The sequence below is a fragment of the Echiichthys vipera genome (genome assembly GCF_963691815.1).
Source record: "Echiichthys vipera genome assembly, chromosome: 23".
Classification (NCBI taxonomy): domain Eukaryota; kingdom Metazoa; phylum Chordata; class Actinopteri; order Perciformes; family Trachinidae; genus Echiichthys; species Echiichthys vipera.
Genome location: NC_139848.1, coordinates 833,091 through 843,330, shown reverse-complemented (window position 1 = coordinate 843,330; position 10,240 = coordinate 833,091). Strand labels below are relative to the sequence as shown.

At 43.1% G+C, this 10,240-nt stretch overlaps 1 protein-coding gene across 3 annotated transcripts in view; it reads left to right on the top strand.

Moving 5' to 3' along the window:
• Positions 1-10,240, top strand: part of agap1 (ArfGAP with GTPase domain, ankyrin repeat and PH domain 1) — a gene marked incomplete at its 5' end in the record, with an annotated part of 124,760 nt that overhangs the window by 28,735 nt on the left and 85,785 nt on the right. For 2 of the 3 annotated variants that reach the window (XM_083937764.1, XM_083937763.1), the window contains one exon: positions 8,960-10,154. The exons of the other annotated variant lie outside the window; for it this stretch is intronic. In XM_083937764.1, the coding sequence (XP_083793890.1) occupies positions 8,960-10,154 (1,195 nt within the window). Of the gene's footprint in view, positions 1-8,959; positions 10,155-10,240 lie in introns of those variants that run through there. 3 annotated transcript variants of the gene reach the window in all.

Here is a 10,240-nt window from a genome sequence, read left to right as displayed (position 1 = left end):
CTAAATAAATCAAAATAAAGTAAATAAAATGATAAATTAACTTAATAAATCAAAATAAATTAAATAAAATGATAAAATAACTAAATAATAAACTATATTAAATAATGAAATAATAATAAAGTAAATAAAATGATAAATTAACTTAATAAATCAAAATAAATTAAATAAAATGATAAAATAACTAAATCCATTAAATTAAAGGTAATTAAATAACAGTAAATCCATTTAAGGCTCATTATTCCTGTTCTTTATAAATACAGATAGAACTGATAACAGTGGGTGATATTATATAAATATAAATATATATATATATAATTTCATATTTATAGTGACTGTGTGTGGAGCTGCGGCGCCCTCTGCAGGTGGATCGCAGCGCTCCCATTGGTCCTTTAATCTTTATTCTTTTATTGTTTATTTCTTTTATTGTTTATTTCTTTTATTGTTTATTTCTTTTATTCTTTATTTCTTTTATTGTTTATTTATTTTATTGTTTATTTATTTTTATTCTTTATTCTTTTATTCTTTATTTCTTTTATTGTTTATTTATTTTATTATTTATTTCTTTTTATTCTTTATTTCTTTTATTGTTTATTTCTTTTTATTGTTTATTTCTTTTATTGTTTATTTATTTTATTATTTATTTCTTTTTATTCTTTATTTCTTTTATTGTTTATTTCTTTTTATTCGACACTTTCGCTCAATCTCGAGTTTTATTGCAGATTATTTTTTAACTGTTTTTGTTTTTAAACTCAGGTTTGACCTTTTTAAAGTGTTTATTTATTTAAAGTAACTAAATAAATAACAATAAAGTAAATAAATGATATAACTAAATAAATTATTTTTACATCCATTAAATAATAAAATAACTTAATAGATAATAATAAAGTACATAAAATGAAATAAATAACCACAATTCATGAATTTTGAATAATCAGAAAATCAGTGTTTTTGTGCTGAACGTTCACCAGCAGAGGGCGACACAGTGTGTGTGTGTGGTGTGTGTGTGTGTGTGTCTGTGTGTGTGTGTGTGTGTGTGTGACCTACTTCTGCACACACACACACACACACACACACACACAGACACACACACACACACACACACACACACACACACACACACACACACACACACACACACACACACACACACACACACATACACACACACAGACACACACACACACACACCCTGTTTATTCTTTTATATTTTTTTATTTATTTATTTTCGCCTTTTGACTCCTTTTTAAATTTATTTTTATTTATTTTTATTTATTTTTATTTATTTTCCCCTTTTATTGATTTTTATTTTCTGCATTTTTCCTTATTTAATTGAATTTAAATGTGTTTTTAAATGTATTTCTCTTTGATTTAATCTGCTTTATATATTTTAAACTTTGTCATTTTAAATTTCTCATATTTGATTTTACTTTGATGAAAACGTGTTTTAAACGTGTTTCTGATCTTCCTCTTCTCCTCTTCTCCTCTTCTCCTCTTCCTCATCCTCTTCTTCTCTTCTCCTCTTTCTCCTCTTCCTCTCCTCGCTGCTCTTCATCTGTCGTCGCTCCTCACAGACTAAGAACCAAACAGACGCCATGTTTGTAGTTCTCACAGTTGTAGTTCTTCTCACCGGACGTGTTAGCGTAGCGTTAGCGTTAGCCTGAGGCAAACTGTGGCTGTTGATTGACAGGTGACGCACTTGTGCTAGTGTGTGTAGTGTGTGTCTCTTCTCTCCTCATATTCCTTCCTCCCTTCTTCCTCTTCTCCTCCTTCCTCTTCCTCGCCTCCTCTTCTTCCTCCTCCTCTTCCTCCACCTTCTTCCTACTCACCTCTCCTCCTCCTCTCCTCCTCCAACTCTTCTACTCCTCACTCTCTCTTCCTCCTCCTCCACCTCCTCTTCCTCCTCCTCTTCCTCTTCCTCCTCCTCCTCTCCTCCTCCTCCTCTTCCTCCTCCTCTTCTTCTCCTCCCTCCCTCTTCACCTCTTCCTACTCCTCCCATCTCTTCTTCCTCCTCCTCCTCTTCCTCCTCTTCCTCCTCCTCTTCTCTTCCTCCTCCCTCCTCCTCCCTCCTCTTCCCTCCTCTCCCTCCTCTCCTCTTCCTCTTCCCTCCTCCTCTTCCTCCTCCTCCTCTTCCTCCTCCTCTCTCTCCTCCTCTTCCTCTCCCTCCTCCTCCTCTTCCTCCTCCTCTCCCTCCTCCTCTTCCACCTCTTCCTCCTCTTCTTCCTCCTCCTCCTCCTCTTCTCCTCCTCCTCCTCCTCCTCCTCCTCCTCCTCCTACTCCTCTTCTTCCTCCTCCTCTTCCTCCTCTCATCCTCCTCCTCTTCCTCTTCTTCCTCATCCTCTTCCTCCTCTTCCTCCCCCTCCTCCCTCTGTTAACTGACCCACTTTCCCTCTTCTCCGTAGGGTGTGTGTGTGTGTGTGTGTGTTGGGGGAGGCGTACTCCCGCTGCTCCCCGCTCTTTGATGCAGAAAAAAAAAGATGAGTGTGTGTGTGTGTGTGTGTGTGTGTGTGCGTGCGTGTGTGTGTGTGCGTGCGTGCGTGTGTGTGTGTGTGTCGGGGGTGCAGGCTGCAGACCCTGATAAGACCCTCTTGGTCTCCAGGGTCCGCGTGGACGGATTAACGCCCGCGGACCTTTAATTCTTTTCACTTTGGTTCAAACTTTACGCTCAGCTGGTGTTTTTACGAACCTTTATCACCCTTTACCTTCTCTGTACACACACACACACACACGCACACGCGCACACACACACACACACACACACACTCAGGGCGCCCTCACACTGTGCCTCCGTCACAGGTTAGAGCGCCCTCCCACTGTGCGTCCGTCCCGTGCCCCGTGCTTTAGGGTCCTTGTCCCCCCTCCAGGCCCGTTTGTCCTCACACTACCTGGCCTCGGAGAATGCTTCTTGCTGCCTATACGTCATCACGCCGTAACACGTCACACGCATTGATGACGTCATGGCGATGCGTGGCTTTGTTTCCAGATCTTTCCGTAGACCTCGGAGTTTTTGTGCGTCTTGTCGACTGTTTTTGAATCTTTTCATCGACCAAATCTGCAGTAAACACTCCACCTCCGCATCACACCAACGTGAACCTTTCACCGTCATTGTTTGAAATGTCCGCGCATGGTCCCTCCTTCTTTTTTCTACGTCCCAACAGGCGCACATAAAATGACCTCAGAACCACCGTAGGCCTCGTGCTCGTACACATGTGCACGCTCGTGCTCGTACACGTGCAAACGTGCTTTACTAAAGCCCACCTCTCCCAAACGGGCGTGGACGGCAAGCGTGCCGCTCCTAGACTTGGTACGGCTGCACTCACACTGGTCAAAGGAACCAGACTTTAGCCGTGACACGTGCTGGGGCATGGCACGGAGGAACAGTGGGAGGGCGCCCTAAAGCAGAAGCAGGGTTTCTCCTGGTGGGTGGATCTGGAGCAGGGACCCCCCCCCCCCCCCTGGTTGTGGTCTCATTGAAGCTGATTTCACGGTCTGGAGTCTGGAGCGAGTGTTTGTCTTCAGTGACGCTGAGAACAAACGACAGCAGCTGCTTCAGAAACACTGAGATATGGAACCAGAGGATCACCTCTGTGCTGCTGGTGCTGCTGTTGTTGTTGTTGTTGTTGTTGTTGTTGTTGTTGTTGTTGTTGTTGTTGTTGTTCAGACACAACAGGAAACTTCAGATGAACACGTTTGTTCACTTTCACAGCTGCAGATTTTCATGGTTTATATTTATGGTGGTTTTAGTCGTCCTAACTTCTTGGATCTTTATCGTATCTTTATCGTATCTTAACTTTATCGTATCTTTATCTTTATCGTATCTTTATCGTATCTTAACTTTGTCGTATCTTTATCGTATCTTTGTCCTATCTTCACCTAACTGCGTAGTATCTTTATCGTATCTTCGTCGTATCTTCGTCGTATCTTCGTCGTATCTTTATCGTATCTTTATCGTATCTTCGTCGTATCTTTGTCGTATCTTCGTCGTATCTTTATCATATCTTTATCGTATCTTTATCATTATCGTATCTTTATCGTATCTTTATCGTATCTTTATCGTATCTTTATCATTATCGTATCTTTATCGTATCTTTATCGTATCTTTATCGTATCCTTATCATTATCGTATCTTTATCGTATCTTTATCGTATCTTTATCATTATCGTATCTTTATCATTATCGTATCTTTATCGTATCTTTATCGTATCTTTATCATTATCGTATCTTTATCGTATCTTTATCATTATCGTATCTTTATCGTATCTTTATCGTATCTTTATCATTATCGTATCTTTATCATTATCGTATCTTTATCGTATCTTTATCGTATCTTTATCGTATCTTTATCATTATCGTATCTTTATCGTATCTTTATCATTATCGTATCTTTATCGTATCTTAACTTTATCGTATCTTTATCATTATCGTATCTTTGCCATATCTTCATCGTATCTTCACCTAACTGCGTTGTATCTTTAGCATACCTTAACTTCATCGTATCTTCGTCGTAAGTTTATCGTATCTGAACTTCATCGTATCTTCGTCGAATCTTCGTTGTATCTTTGTTGTATCTTTGTCGTAATTTCATCGCATCTTCATCGTATCTTTGTCGTATCTTTGTCGTATCTTCATCGTATCTTCGTCGTATCTTCATCCGTCGTATCTTTGTCGTATCTTTGTCGTATCTTTGTCGTATCTTCCTCGTATCTTCCTCATATCCTCTACGTATCTTATCGTGACTTCGTCGTACCTTTGTCGTATTTTCATCATCATCATCACCATCATCTCAGCTCTGACGGTGCGTTTCATGTCATGCTGTTGCCGTGGTAACACACCATCTCACCCTATATCCTCACCACCGTCGCTGTCGTGTGATGTTCCCGCTCTCGTCTGAACGCACGCCTCCACTGCGGCGTCGTGTGATGTTCACTGTCAGAAACGGCGTCCTGAGCCCGAGGACGGGGAGCAGAGGGGCGGGGGGAGGGGTGGGGGTAAGAGGGAGTGAATGAAACGGACGGGGGAGAAAATGCGTCTTCACCCTAAAAAGGTGTTGCGGTGAGAGGGGAAAGTTGCCCCCGGCGGCGGCGGCGGCGGCTCTAATCCTCATTAATCCCAGTAATAATCCAGAAGGCGTCGGCGGCGGCGTTGCTTTTTGGGGTGAGGAGGAGTTGATCTCCCCCCTCCTCCCCCGGGGACGGAGGGAGGATGAAAGAGTTTCACTCTAAACGTGATCAAAGACGAGCGACCTGCACCTTTAAATATTTCAAAAGCTGCAGCGATGATGTCACATCGTTTATTATATATTAATTATTATTATTATTATTTTATATAAATTATTATTATTATATATTAATTATAACTATTAATTTACCATTTCTCTATTTTTAATGTATTTTTTTAAACTGTTTTAAATGTGTTAATAAAATAATATGTAAATTAATTAATTTTAACTAATTAAAATAAATGATATATTAATTATAACTATTCATTCTTATTTTTCTATTTTTAAACTTTTAAATGTGTTAAGAAAATATTATATTGATTAATTCATTTTGAATATAATTAAAATAAATTATGTATTTATTAGTGCAATTTATTTTTTATTTGTTCATTTTTAAATCATTTGTAAATTAATTTGTTTTTAAAACTATTTAAATTAATTTTATTTTGAAATGTATTTTAATAAATTACGTAAAGAAATTAATTTAAAATATAATTAAAATACATTTTGTATTAATTATTGCTATATTTGTATTTGTTTATTTTAATTGGTAAATTAATTTATTTTTAAATTGATTTTATATTTTTGATGTATTAAGAAAATAATACGATAATAAATTAATTTAAAATATAATTAAAAATACTAATTAATTTTTATATTCATTTTGATTTGTTCATTTTTAATTAACTAGTAATTGTATTTATTTTTAATTAATTAGTAAATGTATTTATTTTTAATTAATTAGTAAATGTATTTATTTTTAATTAATTAGTAAACGTATTTATTTTTAATTAATAGGTAAATGTATTTATTTTTAATTAATTGGTAAATGTATTTATTTTTAATTAATTGGTAAATGTATTTATTTTAAATTAATTAGTAAATGTATTTATTTTTAATTAATAGGTAAATGTATTTATTTTTAATTAATAAGTAAACGTATTTATTTTTAATTAATTAGTAAACGTATTTATTTTTAATTAATTAGTAAATGTATTTATTTTTAATTCATTAGTAAATGTATTTATTTTTAATTCATTAGTAAATGTATTTATTTTTTAATTAATTAGTAGATGTATCTATTTTAAATTAATTAGTAAATGTATTTATTTTTAATTAATTAGTAAATGTATTTATTTTTAATTAATTAGTAAATGTATTTATTTTTAATTAATTGGTAAATGTATTTATTTTTAATTAATTAGTAAAAGTATTTATTTTTAATTAATTAGTAAATGTATTTATTTTTAATTAATTAGTAAATGTATTTATTTTTAAGCAGAGGCTCCGCCCTCTTCATGGAAACCAGCGCCGCCTGGAAAACACGAGCCGGACCCTGGTTCTGCACCTTTCTGCTCAAAGTCTAAACAGAACTGCACTTATATATCTTAACTATATATAATATATTTAATATTTTTAAATATTTTACACATGTTTTACTCTCGTTCTGCTCAAAATCTTTGTTTTTAGTCCAGAAAACACAAAATAACTGCAGGGAAATCAACATTAAAGTTGATAAATAAATTATTTCCTATTATTTCTCCAAATACTTTCCAAGAAATTTGTATTTTAATTATGAAAAAAAATAAATCTCATCTCATCTTCAGGCTCTGGTCCTGGATCAGGTCTCAGGGGCAGCAGCTCCAGCCTCTGACCCTGGATCAGGTCTCAGGGGCAGCAGCTCCAGCCTCTGATCCTGGATCAGGTCTCAGGGGCAGCAGCTCCAGCCTCTGATCCTGGATCAGGTCTCAGGGGCAGCAGCTCCAGCCTCTGGTCCTGGATCAGGTCTCAGGGGCAGCAGCTCCAGCCTCTGATCCTGAATCAGGTCTCAGGGGCAGCAGCTCCAGCCTCTGGTCCTGGATCAGGTCTCAGGGGCAGCAGCTCCAGCCTCTGGTCCTGGATCAGGTCTCAGGGGCAGCAGCTCCAGCCTCTGATCCTGGATCAGGTCTCAGGGGCAGCAGCTTCAGCCTCTGATCCTGGATCAGGTCTCAGGGGCAGCAGCTCCAGCAGGGACCCCAAACTTCCCTTTCCCGGGCCACATTAACCAGCTCTAACTGGGGGATCCTGAGGCGTTCCCAGGCCAGTGTGGAGATCTAATCTCTCCACCTGGTCCTGGGTCTTCCCCGAGGCCTCCTCCCAGCTGGACGTGCCTGGAACACCTCCCTAGGGAGGCGCCCAGGGTTCATCCTTACCAGATGATCCTGAACCACCTCAACTGGCTCCTTTCAACACAAAGGAGCAGCGGCTCTACTCCGAGTTCCTCACGGATGCTGAACTTCTCCCCCTCTCTCTAAGGGAGACTCCAGACCCCCTCCTGAGGAAACACAGTTCACACGCTTGGACCTGGACCTGGTTCTTTGGGTCCTGACCTGGACCTGGTTCTTTGGGTCCTGACCTGTACCTGGTTCTTTGGGTCCTGACCTGGACCTGGTTCTTTGGGTCCTGACCTGGACCTGGTTCTTTGGGTCCTGACCTGGACCTGGTTCTTTGGGTCCTGACCCAGCTTTCAGGACCACAGGTGAGGGTAGGAACCAGGACTGAGGGTAGAGCGACTGCAGCTCCGCCCCCGCTGCTCCATCGTCCCCTCACTCGTGAACCAGATCCCGAGGTCCTTGAAGTCCTTCACTTGGGGTCAGGACTCGTTCACCGGTTTCCTGCTGCTGAAAAAATAAATGCAAATATAAAAAGCAATTAAAAAACAAACAAACATATTTTTAATATAAATGTATTTATATTTTTTCAGCTTCTGTCCGAACTAAAGTAAATAAAAAATAACTCAGTAAATAATTTAATGCTTTTAATTAAAGCAAATATAAATTTAATGAAGGCGTTAAATTAATTTATTAAATTTCTGCATATTTAAGTTAATTATGTTTAAAATTAATAAAATAAAATAAAAATAAATAAAAATAATAAAGTTTAGTTTTGTCCTCCGTCAAAAAATGAGATTAAATCAAAATTAAATTATAATAATTTATTAAAAGACACAGTAATGCAAACGACACGTGATTTCATTTAAAATAAAATAAAAATAGATTAATGTTAGTTTTCAAACTCTTTTGCTGCACGAGCGGCTCCAGATCCAGATCCAGATCCGTGTTTGACTCTGGACCGCGTTTTCCCATCAGCCCTTGCAGCTGCGGCCGGTGTGTGTGTTTGCGTGTCTCCGTGTGTGTGTGTGTGTGTGTGTGTGAGTGTGTTCAGAGGAGGCTCGGGTCCTGCGGAGCCTTGTGCCGCTGTCAGAGACGGTTAAACCCGGACACAAGTGCGCGCAGAGGAGCGCAGCGCCGCTCCGCGTCCTCGGCTCCGGGTCTCCGCGTCCTCGGCTCCGGGTCTCCGGGTCTCAGCGACCTTTGAGTCACAACAAAGCCGCGGAGAGGTGAGAGGAGCCCGGCCGCGCTGCTCGGCTGCTCCGCGGGGGATGTGCGCACACAATGGGAGCGGAGGACTCTGACGCGCCGCTAGAATAATATTTACCGTCGGGTGTGGAGACGCGGATCCCGGAGCAGGATCACAGCTGTCGGCGCGGATCAGGACCTCCGGGACCCCAGGACCTCCGGGACCCCAGGACTCTGAAGAGGGTTTTCCTGCAGGACGGGGGTCGCCTCCGTGTTTGTTGCCGGTTTGAATTCCGCTGGGATGAACCCGGAATGCGCTTCGTGCGTCAGAGCGCGCGCGGTGTGAACGTTCATGTTGAGTTAAATCTGCTTATTTTAAAGAGAGAGAAGAAGAAGAAGAGCGGGGATGTTCCTGCTGGACTCGGACTGCGGGGACAGGATGGACAGGGGGGCGCCTCAGAGGAAGACCGTGTACCGGATCTCCCTCACCCTGGTGAAGAGGGAGAGCTTAGACGATGATGATGGCGGCGGAGGAGGAGGAGAAGGGGGGTCGGGACCCCGGAGACTGGAGAACCCCAAAGTGAGGGGTTCCCTCCTGGAGCAGCTGCAGGAGGTGGAGGACGAGTCGGACGACCCGTCGGCGTCTCGCGGCCTCATGAGGAACTTCCGGACGTTCAGCACGGGGCAGCTGGAGCTGGGCCGGGCCAAGCTCGCCAGGAAGCTGCGCCTGCAGAAGGAGCTGAAGGAGAACGCCAGTGGCCCCGTGGCTGAGGGTGCCAGAGAGGGGGGCGCTCCGGGGGGCCCAGGGGCGCAGGAAACAGAGGATTCACACAGAGTTAAAGAGGAGCTGGTCATTGGAACGCCACCGACGCACGGCGCTGTGGAGAACGGCGGCGTGGACAGGAAGAAGCGGCTCCTGAAGGCGCGGAGCGTGGAGGAGAGGAGCTCTGATGCTCCTCTGAGCGCCGACAGGAACGCGTCTCACTCAAAAAGCAACGCGAAATCCGCCAAGGCCTCCCCCCCGGAGACGCCGCCGCCGCCGAAGCGCCCGCCCGGCCTCCTGCGCCGCAGCTTCAGCTTCAGACACTGGACCGGCGGCGAGCTGTTGCGTCTGCGGGCGCTCTCCAAAGACAAACACCACCGCAGCTCCGGCTGCATCAGCCGCGACGCCGCGCCCGACTCTGGCGAGAAGGACGCCGTGGCCCCCGCCACGCCCCCGGCTTCACGCCTCGACCCCACCAGGCAGAAGAGCCGCACTCTAGAGGTGGGTGCCGTCCTGAACAAGACGGACTCCATGTCGGAGCTGAGCCGCTGGGAGAGGGCGCGTGGCAACAAGAACCGCACGCTGGACAACAGCGACCTGCTGCGGCTGGCGTCTGAAAAGGACGCGCCCGGGGGAGGGGGCTTCCTGCTGCGGGGCGGCGGCGGGCGCTCCAGCGAGAGGAGGCTGGTGCGCTTCTTCAGCGGGATCTTCTCCCGGAGGGACGGGGCGTGCACGTCCACGCCCACGGGGAGCCCCGGCACCAACCGGCCCCTCCGGAGCAGGAGGGCGGTGCTGTCCCAGTCCAGCACGGAGAGCATGAACGGAGGCGGCGGCGAAGGTAACCACGCCTTTAACCCTCTCTGGGACCCCCGCTCGGGCAGCTGCGGGCCCTCTGTGGGGTCCCAAACCACAGGTTGAGTCACT